This window comes from Odocoileus virginianus, chromosome 1 (genome assembly GCF_023699985.2).
Source record: "Odocoileus virginianus isolate 20LAN1187 ecotype Illinois chromosome 1, Ovbor_1.2, whole genome shotgun sequence".
NCBI lineage: Eukaryota > Metazoa > Chordata > Mammalia > Artiodactyla > Cervidae > Odocoileus > Odocoileus virginianus.
Genome location: NC_069674.1, coordinates 77,365,507 through 77,386,031, shown reverse-complemented (window position 1 = coordinate 77,386,031; position 20,525 = coordinate 77,365,507). Strand labels below are relative to the sequence as shown.

Sequence of the window (20,525 nt, the reverse complement as noted above, 5' to 3'; positions counted from 1 at the left end):
AGATAAGTATTATTGTATACATATATTGCTCTTTCCATTTATAAAAATTATAAGAAAGTAACTTTTCTCTTTTTGATCATGCTATATCTATAATAATTTCAGGGGGTGCTATTATTTTTTACTTTCTTAAGAGAGAATGTTTTCTTTCTAATCCACAGTGGTTAATAGTTATGATTTTCTCACATTTGATTGTGTTGCCTTGGAGGGGAGAAGTGATTCTCTTGCTAAGTTAAGAAATTAGCAATGTGTTAATAATTTTGACAAGCATACTCTGAGTTATATAACTGAAACCTGTTTATGAGCCATCAACAGAGAAAATATCCAACATAACTGATTTTGGAATCTAATATGTTATATTAATAATCATTTTCTTTTATCATACATGGTTTTCTATTTCTGGGAGTAATCAAACTTTGAGTAAATCAAAGGCGAAGAATAAAGATAATGTTAGAAGAAAATTTTCTGTGTTGATTTATAATTTTATATTGCTTAAAATATAGTGCTTACATCTCTGAGGTTCATTAGTTATATTTTAGTATACTTAACTATGTATAAATATATAATATATAAATAACATATAAATATATAATATATAAATAGTATAAAATGTATAATATATAAATATGTAAATTAAAATAACTTGATCTGGATTTTATGTTTTACATGATGAGAGACATAATTTCAAAAGCTACCAATGCAGTTTTAAAAATGCTTTTGTTTCTACCTTGTTATTGCCTCACTGACTGTTATTTTATGTTACTTCTAGATGAAAGAGTGGCTCTGTTTAAACTGTCAGATGCAGAGAGCTCTAGGAGGTAACCTGGCTCCAGTTCCATCATCACCCCAGCCCAAAGCGAAGACTGCCCCTGTTCCTGCATCAGCAGTGAGCCAGCCGCCCTCGCCATCACAGCAGGTTTCTCCAAAGAAAGATACTGCACCCAAACAGGATGTCTCCAAGGCAGCTGAGTCCAAAAGGCCCCCACCACTAGTGAGACAGCCGACCCTTCACAGTCCCCACCCAGTCACATCCCAGCAGCCTCCTGAGGCAGAGTCCTCACCCAAGCCAGCCCCTCCCAAAGAGCCTTCCGTCCCGTCTGAACCGGCCAGAGCCTCCATGGCTGATGATAAACCAGAGCAGCCCCAGACAGGAAAGCCCGGCACAGACATTGTGTCTTCATCAACAGCAACAAGACCGGATATTCCAGGCTCCAAAATACCATCACAAGATCAAGAGAAAACAACTCCTCCTCTAAAACCAGACTCTGCCAAACCTTCTCAGAGTTTTCCACCAACAGGAGAAAAAGTTACCCCAGTAGATTCTAAAGTCATACCTCGACCTGCATCAGATACAAAAATTATTTCACATCCCGGACCTACTCCAGAGGGCAAAGATCAAAAACAGGTTGATCCAATTCAGAAAAAGGACGAACCCAAGAGAGCACAAACCAAAATGAGTCCTAAGCCAGACACCAAGCCGATGCCAAAAGGGTCACCGACACCCCAGGGTCCACGACCCCCCACTGGACAAACAGCCCCTCTATCTCCACAGCCCCCAAAGCCTCAGGAGCAGTCGAGACGTTTTAGCCTAAATCTGGGAAGTATTACTGATGCCCCTAAATCACAGCCCACAACTCCTCAAGAAACAGTAACTGGGAAACTCTTTGGGTTTGGAGCATCCATCTTTAGTCAGGCATCAAGTCTGATCTCCACAGCAGGCCAGCCTGGGTCTCATTCACAGGGTGGGCCAGCGGCCCCAACAAAACAAGTTCCTCCTCCTTCACAACAACCTACTTCTCAAGGGCCACTCAAATCCACAGCACCGCCAGCACCTGCAAAGGTTCTACCTGTGAAAAAGGAAACCAAAGCTCCAGTAGTTGAAAAACTAGAGCCCAAAGCTGAACAAGTTTCAACAGTAAAAAGAACAGAAACTGAAAAGAAGTCTTTGCCTACTAAGGAGAGCAAACCTTCCACGGCTGAACCTCAAAAGGTTGTTCTTCCCCCCAAACTGGAAGAAACCCCCAAACCAGACTCAGCCTGTCCTCTCTGCAAAACTGAACTCAACATAGGTTCTAAGGATCCTGCTAACTTCAACACTTGCACTGCATGCAAGAAACAAGTGTGTAATCTCTGTGGATTTAATCCTACGCCACACTTGACTGAGGTAAGCAATAGTGGTGTCACATATGGATGTGAGTATATGCTGTTAATTCAGAAGTGTTTTGTAGTCAGTTTCCCTAGCAAAAAATACATTTCTGAGTAAATAAAAACTGATATTGTTATCTTTGACGGAGCTTTAATTTCTTATTAGGCTTGTGCTTTCTTATTAAACATTCATGTAATTTATACTTTTCTGGCTTAATGTACCAAAAAGTAAGAAGATGAAATGAGCTGATAACTTAAAATAATGATTATCCCATTCTTTTATTAATTAACATCCTATGGTTTTCACCTGAAAACACAGAATAAGAATTGTAATTTACTGTTCCCACTCTCTCTCATCCTTCCAGTTTCTTTCATACGTTAAAAAGAGAAGCTTGATTGATTGCAAATCCATAAGCTACATGAGATCTGTTATTTTACAAAAGTTAAGAGCTTAATGTAAATTAATAATATTGTCTGCTAGAAAATATTGGTTCAAATATATAGTACTTAGACTTTTTATAATCCTGTTTAAGCTGTTATCTGGCATAAATATAATAGAGCACTTTATTAGGAACTGTGGAAAGAAAAAGGAGTTATATGGATTTCAGTGACTAATGTCAAGAATTTTTTTTTTTAATGGGTAGACCAAAACACTTCTTCCACAGTGTAAAAAGCAGATAACAATTTTCTACCTAATATAGTTACAGAAAAATCAATAAGCATTAAGACTGTGTTAAGGCTGAGTATTTGGATTTTAGGAGATTGAGGGGTTGAATGATTGCTGCTTAGGTAAGTAACAGTGATATTTTAGTAAACATTTTGGGATTAAACTTAAATCAATGTTCATTATTTATGTGCAAATCAGTAATACTTAAGGATTATTTTATTTCCCCTCCTTGATTTTGTAATTCGTTGACATGCAAAAAAAAAATTGTTTAGTTGGATTTAACAACTGTACAAAAGAAACTTTAGAGATTATTTTTGAGTTAAATTTTTTAAAAGAATAAAACTTTTTTTTTTTACTTTTGAAAGTATTTGGTTGCTTTGACATGTTTAACACCATATGAAAGGATTGTCCCTATACACTTAAGCTGATTTTTATCCTCTTTAACTGTGATGAATAATGTTAACCAGGATCTGTTTTAAAGGTTAAAAAAAAAAATATGGTTTCTCTCAGCACTTCTTGAGTGGTCACAAGTGTAATTATTACTTACAGTATTTGGAATTCGGTGCAAGAGCAAAACAACTTTAAATTTCTTCCATATTTTTAGAAGAATTGTTTTTCATTGTGTATTTATGAAGAGGGGAATTTCAGTTTTTCCAGGACAATTGTATTAATTTCATACATTTGAGAAATTGTACCTTTGAATGAAGAGCTTTATGATATTGGTATTTAAATAGTTATAAAACAAACTGCAACAGTAAAAACTAAAATACCCGGAGAAAGTGTATTTTGTACACACAGAAGAAAGGGCTATAACGTGTATGTGCGTGTAAACACCTATATGTATGTATGCATTTAGGTCATAGTGATTATTAGAATTCTGTTAAGTGTTTGGAGGTATGAAGTGAGAGTTCTTGAGAAGAGGGACAATAAATCTCTCAGGAAAATCTTTGATTTTCTGTGTTGGCAAATTACATTTCAGAAGTGGTAATTTTGAAAGGAGATTTCTTGAATCAAGCAGAGAATTATTATCTAGGATGTGTGTGGAATTTTACTAGTTTGAAAATATAAGTGGTTTTAAGTTTTCAAATGGTGCATGAGAACTCCCATTTTAAATACATCAGTGGAATTTAGATAATCTGTCATTGTTCAGATTGTTTCTTTCTTTGGCCATTTCTTTGAATGTGGAAGATCATATTTCAGAGGAGAGAAAAATATGATGTAACAAAAGCAGTTGACTCATGTTCTTGGCTCCACTTGACCGTGTTAATCTGAGGGAAGTTTTTAGCTGGTCTGAGACCTTAATGCTGTCTGATCTTTAGGTAAACTCCATTAGCTCCCCTGACATCAAGGGAGTGAATGAAGGTTACTGGAGTTAATCCATGTTGTAGCTCCTGCTTTTTTACCTAGAAGACTTCAGAGGACTGACAGAAGAAACTGGTTGAAAAAGACACCCTGTGTTTGCATGTGTGTGTGTGTATGTATAAATGTACTTGTATATTCAGGAAATTGTAAATTCAATGTATACGCTTTGTTTGTTGTGCTGTCCCAGTGTCTCTATTATTAACTAATCTCTCCTCATTGTGAGTGGTTAGAAATATCTCATCTTTAATCCTTGCTTACTTGCTTTGTTTCTAGGATTTCTTTGTTCTGCTTGTGATAATTTTCTTGTGATCCAATATTTTCTGCTGGGCTGGTACTGTACTTTGATTCTACTTTGAGAGAGCACATACTGAAAATACTCAGACTTTAAGCCTACAATGCAGAGAAATGGTACTCCTCAAGAAACAATTCAACTACATATTTCCATTTATTTTTCTAACAAAGCACATGTAACACTATGAAGCCTCTGCTTCTCCTCCTCTCTTCTCTATGAGACAGGATGTCTTGTCCTCCTGATGCCTCTCTGCCCTCCTCTGTTTCTGTTCTGTTCTAGTGGTGAGAAGAGCTGGTCCTGGTTCTTCATGGGTTGGGAGCTATGAACACTGTCTGCCCTCCCCATCCATTCATCAGACACACCTGTCTCGAAGGCTGTGTCCTGTATGGCCTACTCGGCATCTCCCGCAGCACCCGAAGAGTGCCAAGGCTGCCTGCACGGCCCTGGGCTGTTGCCAGGCTTCAGCCTAAGCCTTATGCTTTAACTGTTTTGTGCCCAATAGGTACACATAGTACTATCATCCATTAACCTCTGATAGTAAGGAATGGTTTTTTAGGCTTTAATTTCTGCCAAATCAGCAAATATTTTGTCTTTGAAGGAGTTTTATGAGGCAGCAAGGCTTTCTGAAAGAGCTAGTCCTATAGAATGTGGAAGCATGTTGAGAAAAACAGTGTAAATTGGCAATAAATTTACCTAGTGAATTTTAATTATTCCGGGTCAATTTAAGTGCAGAAAGAAGTCAAAGTTACTCATACTGGGTATTTTATTGTTTGTATTGCGCTTTTGGAAAGGAAATTCTTACTATGAAAATGCAACTTAAATTTGTTTCCACATGCTTCAACAAGTCCTAGAGTCATATTTCTGCTTCCTTAGTAAGAATTATGCATGGCTTGAATGATGTTGAAATAGCCAGCATATATTTGTTACCAGGCAACAGATGGGCCTTTTGAGCCGATTAAGATCCAGTAGTGTAACTGAATTCTCTTCAGATCATTGCTCTTTAGCCAAGGTGACTTCTGCATTCTCTCTCAGACCCTCTCTTGGACCCTTCTCTCTCAGAAGGTCTGGTGGGGGGTTGCTTCAGTTCTTAGTTTAGTAAACAGGTAATATCTTGGTTTAACTTTAAACACCGTTGCTTAAATTTTAAAAAATATATCTATTACTAAAACATTATGATTTTATAATAATATCTATTACTAAAATAGATATATACACACATACACATACATACATATATGAACAGTTAAAAACTAAAAGAATGATCAGAACTCAATAAGGGGAAAATAATTCTACCAATAATCAGTTTTTAAAGAATTCTACGACAGAGATAAATACACATTCTGTGTAAAAATTTCTGGCATCCCAAGAAAAGAGGGACATCTGTTGCACTTTTTGACTAACATGAGAGAACTGATAAGTTTGTAGAAATAAAATTTTTACTTAATAATCTTTGGAAGGAATTTGATATTACCTTTTTATTAAGTGATATTTAATTGAAGAAAAATCCAAAACTGGGTTTAAAATAGAGATATTTTGTTTAAAGAAGTTGAAACAAAAAAGTAGATTCTTCATTAGTCTTTTTCTCTATGCAGTTTTAAGTATTTAGCATTCTGCTCTATGTGGTAGTTCTATATCCTGATATTAAGATAGTCCATTTTTAATGTGATTAAACACTTCTAAAATATTACATAAATGGTTACATATTGTTCAATTCTATGGTTCTTTGGTTGTTTTTTTTTTCATACACATTTTTTTCTTATACACATTTCATACACATTTTTTTCATACACATTCTCCTAAGTCCTAAGTAATAAGGACTTCGGTTGTTTTCATTTTTTATTATAAATAAAATGAATGTTTTGGGATATAAATATTTGCATTTTTACTGTTTCTCAGAGAAAACTTAGTGGTACTAAGGTTACTAAATCAAAGAATAAGAACCCTAAAGTTATCAATTTTTTTTTGGAGATATGCTAGCAGTTGACATTACCACTAGCATCTGTGATGCCTTTCTTAATGCAGCCTCTCCAAATTTGAATACTATCATTTATAATAAAATTGGTTAATTTGGAAGTTTAAAAGTGCTATCATATGATTCCTTTGATTTGTATTTCGTGGATTACCAGAACTTTTATTTAGATATTAAACGTATGTAAATGGTTCTAATTACAATTCAGACATAACATTGTGCAAACATTGTAGGAAAAGTAAACTGGTATTGACTAAGTCTATGTGACACCCTTCCCTGTTGGCACAGTGGTAAAGAATCCTCCTGCCAATGCAGGAGATGCAGGTTCGACCCCTTGGTTGGGAAGAGCCCATGGAGAAGGAAATGGCAACCCACTCTAGTAGTCTTGCCTAGAAAATCCCATGGACAGAGGAGCCTGATGGGCTATAGTCCATGGATCACAAAGAGTCAGATGTGACTTGGTGACTAAACAGCAACAATATGTGAAACACGTTGTATCAGGCATTTTTTTACAACAACCCTGTGGAGTAGATTTTAGAGCTGCTTTGGAGATCAGGAGAATGAGGATCAGAGAGGTAGTTACCAAGCCACAGAGGTACCTTTCAGAGGCTGAACAAATGCTCGATCCCCTAGACCATGTTTAAGTAACATGGGAGGGAGATGGTGGTGGTTTAGTTGCTAAGTCATGTCCGACTCTTACGACCTCATGGACTGTAGCCTGCCAGGCTCCTCTGTGCCGGGGGAACTGGATAACAAATGTCATTTCTTCTGTGCTTGTGTTGTGTCAGTTGGTAATTACTAAGACTTTGATATCAACAAATTTGCTAAAATGTGCATCAAACCATGTAACATTTGGGGCCCACAGAATAATGGTGGTTGTGTTATATATGGCTGAATTTAGAAGTATATGCAGATTGAGAGCTTCAGAAGCATAGAGGCTAGCATCATCCTTTTCTTTCTGGATAAGCCTTTCAACTGGTCAGCTTTTATTTAGGTGAAAGCATATGACTGAATGATGAAATGATGTCCCTGCTTTCATGTATAGCACACATGAGGGCAGAAAACATAGTTGCTCCAACTGTAAGAAATACTGTCACTATTATATTCCTATCAATGCATGCAGAGACTTTACTCCATGAAAATAATATAAGTGTTCCATTGTTGATAGTGGTGGTGGTTAATCTTTGCTTCTACCAACATTTTTGTATAGCCTCCTTTGTTCCATTCCCAGGAGTGGGATTGCTGGACCATGGGTTTTATATATATATACATGTGTTAGTCACTTAATCGTGTCCGATTGTTTGCAACCCCACGGACTATAGCCCTCCAGGCTCCTCTGTCCATGGAATTCTCCAGGCAAGACTCCTGGAGTGGATTGCCATTGCTATGTTTATATATCTTAAACTGGTTCTCCACCATAGTTTTATCCATTTTTAGTTTGATTAACTTTGCATACATGCTACTGTTGTTCTAAAGATGCATTGCCTGATAAGATAGTCACTGGACAAACATGGCTAATGAGCACCATGGGTCAAATTAAGATTATTGAAAGTGCAAAAACCACATTAGATTTTGAAACTTAAGTATGGAAACTGTAAAATATCTCACTGATAATTTTAATTTGGTTACTATTGTGTAAGACTTATCCTTAAATATTGCTGCTATGGCTGCCTTTTCACATGTCACTTTGCAGTTATGTATGCCTGCACTACAGTATACTTCTGTGTAGGATATATGTTTTTCTTTTTATACAAGAAAAACACTATTACTATATTTATTGCTTCCAGAGCTTATTTTCTCTTCCAGAGCTTAATTTCCTCATATTATACAGCATATCTGGTTCTCTTTCTGTGCTCTACTGAGCAAATAGTTCTTGGGCTTCTTACCATCAGGAGATAAACTACTGATATCTAGCCTGGCCCAGCCCAGCCTGATGATCACTGTTCTAGGCCCTGCTAATCATCAGTATGAGATATCAGTACTATTGATAAGTGTACTGTGGTCCTACCAACCTTTAGGTCAAGATATCTCTTCTACTGACTCTTCTGGTTTCCTCTATTTTTCCAAATATTTCCTCTATTCTTTTTTTTTTTTTCCAGAACTCTTGGGCCTGTTTATATTCTTCTTGTGGCTTTGGGTGAAAAATCATACATTTTGAGGTCAATTGCTTCTAGAAGACTCAGCAATATATTATGTTAGAATTTGAATGTTCTGTTTTTTTCTTCCTTCCATTTCTTCATGGCCATTCATTCTCTTTTAAAACTCTATTCCAATAATTTGTATTATAAAAGTGTTATTCCTTATAACAATCCACAGAGTACTAAAGTATCTGAATAAGCATGAAAAGCTTCCTCTTCCCCTTGTATGTCATGTTAACACTTTAGTATCTCTTTAGCATTTTTTTTTTTTTGCTTTTTGTTTATTTATATAATGGTTATACAAACAGTGAAATGTAGACAGATTTCAGATCTTTGAAAAAAGTTTTATGAGCTTGTGTTTTCAGAAATAATGTATTTATTTTGAAATGAACATGTGTTCTTACTATACTTATTTTCATTGAGTTTCTTTTTCACAAAATTTTGTACATTTAAGTGAACTCTCATTGACTTGCCTAATTCTATTTATGAGGGAAATAACTCTGGAGAATCTCAATATTGGTGCACATTCTCCTCATGAAAACTGAGAAATTGAAGATGTTTTGAGTTTCTATTAATGTGCAAACAAGGCTACAGTAAAATATCTACACATACATTTTTCCGTTATATCTTGATATAGTAGATAAATTCCTTGATACGGGTGGGCAAAGTTAAGACAAGTGATGTTTGACAGAGTTTCCATATTACCTTGTTTAAAAGAGTAGTAATCATAGTCTTGCCAACAAACTATTAGTGTCTCTAGTTTCCACACTGTCTCTAGCTTCCACTACTATAGACTAGTAGTTCTACAATTATTGGTTTCAAAAGTCAGAAACTAAGCAGTATTGTTGTATAATGTTAAATTTCATGCCTATTTTGAGAGTAAACATTGTAAATGTGAACATCATGAGCTTATCAACTACTTGTATTTTTCCTTTTTGAAGTTGCTCATTTATACTCATTGGTCATAGTTTCATGTGTCTCTGTCTGTGTATTTCTTAAAATAGTTTAGATTATTGAATTCTTTGTCATCTTATCTTGAAATGATTTTCCATGTTGATCACTTGGTTTTTTTATGCAAAAGAAATTTATGAAATTTTCTTCTGTACATGAAATTTTTTTAAAAAAACTTTTATGCAATCAAATCTTTTAATTTTTCCTTGATTGCTTATTTTGCTAAAGAAGGCCTTTTCACATTTTTATTATAAAAATAGCCTTCTACATTTATTCCTAAACATCTGTAGTTTTATTTTTTACTTCTGATCACATATTTATCTGTAATTCATTTCTTTTGGTACCATATGAGGTGAAGTGCCTAACTTTATATGTTCAAAATGTATAGCCACTTGCCTCCATGTTATTTATTAAGCAGCAATTCATCATTTTCACTCTGGTCTTTAGTGTCATGTTTCATGTAATAAATTTCCATTAAGACACAGTTTGCTTTTCTAGATTCTTTCATTTGTACTGTTAGTTATATATCTAATTTAGAATACTAGTACTTTATTATTTTTATTAGTATAGTTTTAATATTTAAAAATATGCAATATGCAATATTGAATATGAAAACCTCAGCTAGAGTCTAGTAATATGGCATTGTCCTGGCCAGGATTTGACTTTACTACTTACAAAATACTACTATTCTACTTATAAGCTAATAAATTAACTTGTTACAGTTTCATAGGTGCCAGTAGTAGACATGACACTCCTAGGTCAGAGACAGAGAATGTTAATACTCATACCACAGGAGGCAGCATGAATGTCAGCATATTTGCATCAATTCCTCTTGCCCCCCACTCTTGGGGGATCACATGAGATAAGGACCTAGACTGACATTACACATGCAGGTGTGAATCACAGGTGAGGAGCACTGAGCTTGTGGAATCCACCTCTTTTATAACAAGCAGTAAGCCAGTTTGCTCTTTGTCCTGTGGAGTTTTTACCTCATCCCTAACGTTGCCTGTTGCACACAGAAGTTGAAGAATGGCCAAGGTGAAGAGCAGCCGGGGTCTTGTATTGTTGGCAAAGCCTATAATGGATGAAGTTGTAGGAGAGTCCCATTGAGGATTGTCTTTCCCAAAGGGATTAATAAACCAATGGTTTTAAAGCTTAAAATATTGTGAACTCCTCCTTCAAATAACATTAAATGTAGAAACCATGCAATGCAGGAGACCCGGGTTCGATCCATGAGTCAGGAAAATCCTCTGTAGAAGGAAATGGCAACCCACTTCAGTATTCTTGCCTGGAGAAATTCATGGACAGAGAAGCCTGGCAGACTACAGTCCATGGGGTCACAAACAGTCTAATGTGACTGAGCAACTAACACACACACACACACACACACACACACACACACACACATAGAGACCATGTGTAGAAGAAAAGTGGAAGTATAGATAAAAGTGGAAGTATGCTGGTTGAGGCCAGCTTCATCTGCTCAACTGGGGGCTGGAAGCTGCTCATTTGGCTGCCTGTCTTATTCTTGGACCTGCCTCTGATCCAGCTCCATGAAGCTCTCATGAAAAAAAGCTCTTTCTCAAACCTAATACTTTAAAAATGAAGCAAATTAGACTCAGGTAACTGAAGTTTTATGCTTACAGTTGGGATCACATAGTAGTGCTTGTAGTACTAAATAAAAATACCCTTTTCATTGTTTGTCTTCTGCATTACCTTTTAAAACTTCTTTCCTTTTCTTAAACTTTGTGAACAAAAGAAATGGGAAAACTTCCTAAAACAACTCAATTTTATATTCAAACAAGAATTGTTCTGGAAGAAAATACACACTCCATTATTTAATTTATATTAACATTTTCTTGCCATATTATATGTAGGTTACATAACCCCCATATTAATACTAGTGTTATTATGATTTAAAAATAAATTCAATGGCATTTCTACTACACAGAGTTGTGAACCTGACTGAGAATACTGTTTGATTAAATTATAAAAATCAACCTAATCAGATTAAAAATAATTCTAGTATGACAGTTTGTACTACTGATAATGTAATTTATCTGGTCATTTTATAGAGCTTACTGTAGGTCCACCTTACTCTATGAGAAAAATTAATTATAGGTATTCATTCAAATAATTGAAACTTTGTTTTAATGTTAATATTGGAAGATGTGTGTATATATATACACATATGTTATTTTTAGTTGCTAAGTCATGTTTGACTCTTCTGTGACCCCATAGACTGTAGCCCACCAGGCTCCTTTGTTGTGGGATTTTCCAGGCAAGAATGTTGAAGTGGATTGCCATTTCCTTCTCCAGGGAATCTTCCAGATCCAGGGGTTGAACCCCTCAGTGATCAAATCCACATCTTCTGCATTGCAGGTGGATTTCCTTACCACTGAGCCACCAACAAAGCCTTTATACATATGCATGTGTATATATTTTAGATCTAAAATTAGAAATTTCCCTGGGAAGAAATTAGGACTTAAAATACCATGGGGTTTAATTTTGGGAGATCACATACATGAAGTGTTGTGTATTAACATGTAGAACTGTGCATTACACCTACCAAGTTTAAAAATGTATAATGTCAGGTAGAGGTATAATCAGAAGAAATAAAAAATATGCCTTGCACATAGAATTAACCATTGGAATAGAAATAACCTCATATATCTGTGTGTGCAATGCCTAAAGTTAGATTTAAATACTTTTTGCTTCTCTTTTGTATTTTTTAAAATTCCATGAGAAAAAAATGAACAATCAGCTGTTGGAAGATATGCCATTTTAACATCAATTTGGTAAGCCACAGAAAGAAGGGATACTCATTTAAAGCATTTTCAGTTTCTTTTTAATATGACCATGAGAAGGGTTTTATAACAGCTATTAAAGATCACAGGAAAGATGGTTATTAGTTTATCTTAATTGTTTTTAAATATTTAAATTAGATTTGTATTTACTTAGATTACCATTTAAACTTGTCACAATAATTAAATTATTGCATTTCACCCAGTTTATCTTACTATTCCATAACTTATTAAATAATTTTTTTTCAACATACCACAAATTGTCACTGCTTTCATCAGCTCAGAATACCATCACAGGCAGTTTTATTTTGCATCTGCTAAAAATAGAACCTCTCTACCTGAGCCACAGTTCTGAAGCAAAGCTAATTAAAGCACTCAGTAAACAATATACCTTTTCATTGAATAAATGGTATGCAGGAATGTCTGTCAATTTCTTTTGCTATTTACTCAGTTTTCTGGAAACTGTGGACTTCTGGCATCTATTAAATGTCATGTATTTATTCTTACATTCTTGCTTAATTTATTGACATACTGCAATACATGAGTAACCAATGGAAAAGTAAATACTCTCCACTTTAAAAAGAAAAACTGGTATTCATACAGAATTATTATGTAAGTATTATCTAAGTATATGAAAATCTTAATAATAGACTTAGAGTCTTAAATAGAAGTGAAGTGTCAGCTGAACCTTAAAAACAAAAGATTGAATGTTTTGTGACTTTCATAAAAAGAATCATCCTCTATTTAAAAACCTCGCTCATTTATGAAGTTCAAGATGACCTAGTGTCAGTGTTCTCAAGGCATTGTAATATAATGTAAAGATGTAAACTAAATGATGCACCTGACACATTCAGTAATACACCTGTTTAAATGATCTTTGATGAGTTTTTTTCCTTTCGCAAAAATGCATTTTATGTGAGTCCCATAAGATGCTACACTAAAAACATATCCCTCAAGAAAATTTGCAAATGCTTCATATTTAATCTCTTTTAAAGATATGAATATCATATATTGCTTCTATGACAAGCCTTTTTAAATAAAGAATCTTGTTTAACCAAGTATTTAAAAAAATTGCCACATAGTCTTTTTACTTTTTGGGCAGAACTAGTATTCTAAATGACACACATTGCTCAAGAAATAGTATTTTAAATAGAGTTTAATTAATACCTTCATTTTCATATTCCTAGAATTCTTTCTTTTGCTTCCAGAGACATAAATGACTCTGTCTAGGGAAATTTTCTAACAAGGTGTGTGACACTCCCTTCACATTCAACATGCCCCATGTTGGAGTCATCGTTTTTTACCCCGTGTTCTTAGATGGGGAAACAGTGTCTGACTTTATTTTTCTGGGCTCCAAAATCACTGTAGATGGTGATTGCAGCCATGAAATTAAAAGACGCTTACTTCTTGGGAGGAAAGTTATGACCAACCTAGACAGCATGTTAAAAAGCAGAGACATTACTTTGCCAACAAAGGTCCATCTAGTCAAGGCTATGGTTTTTCTAGTAGTCATGTATGGATGTGAGAGTTGGACTACAAAGAAAGCTGAGCACCAAAGAATTGATGCTTTTGAACTGTGGTATTGGAGAAGACTCTTGAGAGTCTCTTGGACTGCAAGGAGATCCAACCATTCCATCCTAAAGGAGATCAGTCCTGGGTGTTCATTGGAAGGATTTATGCTGAAGCTGAACCTCCAATACTTTGGCCACCTGATGCAAGGAGCTGACTCATTTGAAAAGACCCTGATGCTGGGAAAGATTGAGGGCAGGAGGAGAAGGGGACGACAGTGGACGAGATGGTTGGATGGCATCACCGACTCAATGGGCATGGGTTTGGATGGACTCTGGGAGTTGGTGATGGACAGGGAGGCCTGGCATGCTGGGGTTCATGGGGTCACAAAGAGTCAGACACGACTGAGCGACTTAATTGAACTTCTTCATGTGTTCTCTGTCAGACTGAAAGGCATCACAAATCCAGAGAGTCATTTCAGACTTTTCCTTGTCTATCACTTGCCCAAAATGGTAGCTTTCAACTATTGTAAGTTTTATTAATACTTGCTAAAAGGATCACTGTTCTCTTATCTTCTTCTTAGCCTCACCATGAGAGGTTTGTTTGAGCTCATTTGTCATCTCTGCTAATGCAATAGGCCCTGAATATTTTATTTGGGGAAACTCAGTTTTTTGAATTTCATTCTCCTACAATTTTCTGTATGTTTGTGCAGTTTCCTTTTCTACCATGTTCTGCTGAATCTCTTAGACTTCTCTCATGTAGGACTAAATGCCACAAACAAAGTGTATACTTGGAATCCTCTTTGTGCCTCAGTACTATGCATATGCCCTTTGCATGTGCCCCTGTATTCTCCACTTTCCCACATCTTTCTCACCTATCTGTTCTTTGAGACTCATCTCAGATATCTTTTCCTCTTGATTCCTACTTCCTGTTATAATACTCCAATCAGCCCTCTTCAGTAGTTTGCAGTTGTCTGTTCCTGTCATCCCACAGGATTGTGACCCCTGGAGCACCATCAGTGCTATCAAAATACCAGGAGGTGGTAGGTAATCAATACATGCTTGTTCAGTGAAGGAAACACAGAATTTAGGGAAAGGACACACAGAGTAAAAGGCATGCTTTGTGTTAATAGCCTCATAATTATAGTTACAAATAGTGTGAAATTTTGTTATTTAGTTCTATATTGGCTGCAAGTATTTTTAAAGCTCTCTTAAAAAATCTTACATACTAATATACATATATATATCTTTGCATATGTTCTTAAAGTACAGAAGTATTAGAAGATGAGCTTTTTTCTGCATGAAAAAATAAGAAATTTCTATCTTAAAATTATTTAAGTTAACCTAGAAGTTAACCTAGACCACTCTATTTAATACTGTAACCTGCCTCGCATCTCCCATAATGCAAAAATTCCTTGCCCTACTCTTTCTTCTGTCCATAGTACTTCCTACCTTGTTACATAATAGTTCATTTACTAATTTATTATGTTTTTTGAAAATTCTCTCTTTGCCTTACTAAGTACAAGTTCTGTGAGTGTCAGGTCTTTGGCATACAGCAGACTCACAAATCCAGGTGACTGGCATATAGTAGACTCTCATTAAATCTTTATACAATGAATGTGTTAGTCCTATGTATATGGTTACTACAGATGCATTATCTGATACAATATTCAATACTTGGGTATTGGTTCACAATGCTGAGATCTAGTCAACCTCATATCTGGTTAGGTGCAAATATTTTTAGTGACTTTCTTACCTCATGTTTTCCCACTATGCCTCATTTCAAAACGTGAAAAGAAGACAGATATACCACATATTTGGAAAACTTTCTTCATATAAAGTCTCATTATCAAATTAAGTTCATAAGGGATAGTGTATCTTCTGTTATGGCTGAAGATAAGTGAATAAAACTGAGCTTCATGGAAAAGATAATGAATTTGGTGATCCATAGAGAGGCAGCATAGCCGGGCTGTCAAGATGGCACTTAGCCGCTTCCTAGTGACTTGCTTTCCTCACCTCTAAAATGGCAATGATGATGACAGGAACTACCTCATGGGGCTGTTGTGAAGAGTAGAGGAGTGGACGTCTGTTAAGCTCTAGGAACAGTTCATGATGCTGCACTTGGTAAAGCTCAATAAATAATAGTTTTCTTCCCACAGTTGGCCAATGTTGAAGGACTGTTACATCAAGATATCCTTTTTGCTGAATAGACAAGATAAAAATGATTCCTTTTAAATGAAACTTCACTTCTAAGAAGAGTTAAGCTGCTTAATGAAATGTGTTTTTATGCTAAATAGAATTTGTGGGCCTTTACTGCAAGCTTGAAAGATTATTTCAAGTTATTTATATTACTTGGTAAAAAATAATGGACCCTGACTAAAAGGAAACACATGCATTGCTGTGTTCTTTTATTTGTGGTCAACAGTGCTTTTATTTTTACTTTTTTACTTATTTAGTGAGAATTACCTGTGATTGTGGTGTATTAATATGAATTCATTCTTTACTTATGAAAAGAAGTGAAGTATCTCTAAGATTTTTAAAAATATTTTCATTTGGAGAAGCTGTAGCATGAATTTTCTTAAAATGAGTATATTTGTAAAGCCTTAGAAAATTGCTGATAAGTATATTACCAACAAGAATATCTTAACATGAGAAATGCTTACTGAAAATTATGGCTAAATGGCTTAATCCATGTCAACTGTGGCTGAGATTTATTTTCTTTCCTGATATTTAAGTGAGTTCACATTTTTGTATTTATAAAGAATTTGAATTAAATGAAGGCTTTATATCAGATTATTTTTTACTAAATTAAGCCCAGGATCCATAATTGTTATAATGATTTATCTTAGTTGATAAAAAACAAGTGTGTATTTCCTGAATAAAACACTCTGTCACCCTCAGGGAAATTATAAATATACTTTATGACAGATAGAATGTTATTTAAGTTACACAGAAATAAGCAATCATATCATTTGTAGTTATAAAATGATGTTATATACTCTATTTTTTAAAAAATTATGTAACATTGAAAAAAATCTAAATATAGAGTTGATTTAAAGGTGACATTAGTCTAAAGTCAAGCAGTAAAGACTGTTTTGTTTTTTTCCTGCATGAGTTTTATTTATTTTTCCATTTATTTTTATTAGTTGTAGGCTAATTACAATATTGTAGTGGTTTTTGCCATACATTGACATGAATCAGCCATGGACTTACATGTGTTCTCCATCCCAATCCCCTCTCCCACCTCCCTCCCCATCCCATCGCTCTGGGTCTTCCCAGCTCACCAGCCCTGAGCACTTGTCTCATACATCCAACCTGGGCTGGTGATCTGTTTCACCCTTGATAGTATACTTGTTTCAATGCTATTATCTCAGAACATCCCACCCTCGCCTTCTCCCACAGAGTCCCAAAGTCTGTTCCGTACATCTGTGTCTCTTTTGCTGTCTTGCATATAGGGTTATCATTACCATCTTTTAAAATTCCATATCTATGTATCAGTATACTGTATTGGTCTTTATCTTTCTGGCTTACTTCACTCTGTATAATGGGCTCCAGTTTCATCCATCTCATTAGAACTGATTCAAATGAATTCTTTGTAATGGCTGAGTAATATTCCTTGGTGTATATGTACCACAGCTTCCTTATCCATTCATCTGCTGATGGGCATCTAAGTTGCTTCCATGTCCTGGCTATTATAAACAGTGCTGCGATGAACATTAGGGTGCATGTGTCTCTTTCAGATCTAGTTTCCTCAGTGTGTATGCCCAGGAGTGGGATTACTAGGTCATATGGCAGTTCTATTTCCAGTTTTTTAAGGAATCTTCACACTGTTCTCCATAGTGGCTGTACTAGTTCGCATGCCCACAAAGAGTGTAGAAGGGTTAACTTTTCTCCACACCCTCTCCAACATTTATTGCTTGTAGACTTTTGGATAGCAGCCATCCTGACTGGCATGTAATGGTATCTCATTGTGGTTTTGATTTGCATTTCTCTGATAATGAGTGATGTTGAGCATCTTTTCATGTGTTTGTTAGCCATCTGTATGTCTTCTTTGGAGAAATGTCTGTTTAGTTCTTTGGTCCATTTTTTGATTGGGTCATTTATTTTTCTGGAATTGAGCTGCAGGAGTTGCTTGTATATTTTTGAGATTAATCCTTTGTCTGTTGCTTCATTTGCTATTATTTTCTCCCAATCTGAGGGCTGTCTTTTCACCTTGCTTATAGTTTCCTTTGTTGTGCAAAAGCTTTTAAGTTTCATTAGGTTCCATTTGTTTATTTTTGCTTTTATTTCCAATATTCTGGGAGGTGGGTCATAGAGGATCCTGCTGTGATTTATGTCAGAGAGTGTTTTGCCTATGTTCTCCTCTAGGAGTTCTATAGTCTCTGGTCTTCCATTTAGATCTTTAATCCATTTTGAGTTTATTTTTGTGTATGTTGTTAGAAAGTGTTCTAGTTTCATTCTTTTCCAAGTGGTTGACCAGTTTTCCCAGCACCACTTGTTAAAGAGGTTGTCTTTTTTCCATTGTATATCCTTGCCTCCTTTGTCAAAGATAAGGTGTCCGTAGGAACATGGATTTATCTCTGGGCTTTCTTTTCTGTTCCATTGATGTATATTTCTGTCTTTGTGCCAGTACCATACTGTCTTGATGACTGTGGCTTTATAGTAGGGCCTGAAGTCAGTCAGGTTGATTCCTCCAGTTCCATTCTTCTTTCTCAAGATTGCTTTGGCTATTCGAGGTTTTTTGTATTTCCATACAAATTGTGAAATTATTTGTTCTAGTTCTGTGAAAAATACCGTTGATAGCTTGATAGGGATTGCATTGAATCTATAGATTGCTTTGGGTAGTATAGCCATTTTGACAATATTGATTCTTCCAATCCATGAACATGGTATATTTCTCCATCTGTTTGTGTTCTCTTTGATTTCTTTCATCAGTGTTTTATAGTTTTCTACATATAGGTCTTTCATTTCTTTAGGTAGATATACTCCTAAGTATTTTATTCTTTTTGTTGCAATGGTGAATGGTAGTGTTTCCTTAGTTTCTCTTTCTGTTTTCTCATTGTTATGTATAGGAATGCAAGGGATTTCTGTGCATGGGTTTTAGTTTTCTATTGCTTTGTAAGAAGTTGCCACAAACTTTGCAGCTTAAAACAATACTCATGGGTTAGCTTACAGTTTTGTAGCTCAGAAGTTTGGTATGGCATAGTTGGCTTCTCAGAGCAGATCTTAAAAGACTAAATTAAGATGTTGGAAGGCCTCTGTTCTTATGTGGGGCTCTGCCAGAGAACCTGCTTCGAAATTTATTTGGTTGGTTGCAGAATTCAGTTCTTTGTGGTTGCAGGACGATGTCTCTGTTTCCCTATCAGCTATCCTCTGGGGCCGCTGTTAGTTCTTGCAGGTTGATGGCCTTTCTAGTCTCAGAGCTTCTCCACCTTCAAAGCCAGTAACAAAGAATTTTACTCATGTGGAATTCATCTCATACTTTGTTTTTGGCTTGAAGAAGGACCCAGGCTTTCCCAAAAGATCATGTAGTTTAATTGAGATTGACTGGGTATCATCTCATTAGATTTACCCAAAAGTCAACTGATTAGTAACCTAATCATTGAGAGATGCTCCATCATATGTACCATTTCCACCTATACTAAAGGGGAGGGGATTAAATAAGATGTGCAACCAGAGAGCAGAAACCTTAAGAGATCCATCTTAGAATTCTGTGTAGCAAAGCAACTGGGTTATTGGACTTATTAGAGGTAGAATGTTTTGTTAAGAACACACCTATTTGATCTTTGTCATGGAGCATGGATACTTTATTGTACATGGGTACTTAAGTGACACCTGAATGTAAAGCAGAATTGTGTTTATTGTTGTTGTTGTTCAGTCACCAAGTCATGTGCAACTCACTGTGACCCCATGGACTGTAGCCCACCAGGCTCCCCTGTCCATGGGATTCTCCAGTCAAGAGTGCTGGCGTGGGTTGTCATTTACTTTTCCAGGGGATCTTCCCAGACCAGGGATTAAACCCATGTCTCTTGCATTGGCAGGTGGATTATTTACCTCTGAATCACCAGGGAAGCCCTAAAGCAGAATTAATTTATCTCAAATCCCATTGAAGGAAGGAGAGTGAATTAGAGTAATTTCAGAAGTAATTTTTATGGTGTCAGCTCTCCTTTAAAGTCTTCCCCCATGAAATTAGTGGGGCTTCCCTGGTGGCTCAGATGGTAAAGAATTCACCTACAATGCGGGAGACCTGAGTTTGATCCCTTGGTTGGAAAGATCCCCTGGAGGAGAGCATAGCAACCCACTCCACTATTTTGCCTAGAGAATCCTATGGGCAGAGGAGCCTGGAGACTACAGTCCATGGGGTTGCAAAGAGTTGGACATGACTGAGCGACTAAGCTTGCATGCATGAAAATAGTAATGCATCGGACTTTTTCATGGCAGTCCAGTGGTTCAGACTCTGCACTTCCACTGCAGGAAGCACAGGTCTTATTGCTGGTCAGAAACTAAGTGCTGTGTGGTGCATGCTATGTGGTGTTGCCAAAAAAAAAAAAAAGTAGAAATGCATTATTCTATTTGGGATAGTAATGAGAGGTTTTTATTAATTTACAGTTTAATGCTTGACCTTATTTTGTAATCTTATCATTAATTTATTAAGTGAACCAGATTACATAGAAAATAAGACTATAGAATTG

General features: G+C 35.8%; 1 protein-coding gene across 5 annotated transcripts in view; it reads left to right on the top strand.

The window, feature by feature from the left end:
- PCLO (piccolo presynaptic cytomatrix protein) overlaps window positions 1-20,525 on the top strand; it is a 370,863-nt gene that overhangs the window by 23,992 nt on the left and 326,346 nt on the right. For all 5 annotated transcript variants that reach the window (XM_070470006.1, XM_070469997.1, XM_020878346.2 and 2 more), the window contains exon 3: window positions 767-2,161. In XM_070470006.1, coding sequence (XP_070326107.1) covers window positions 767-2,161 — 1,395 coding nt within the window. The remainder of the gene's footprint in view (window positions 1-766; window positions 2,162-20,525) is intronic.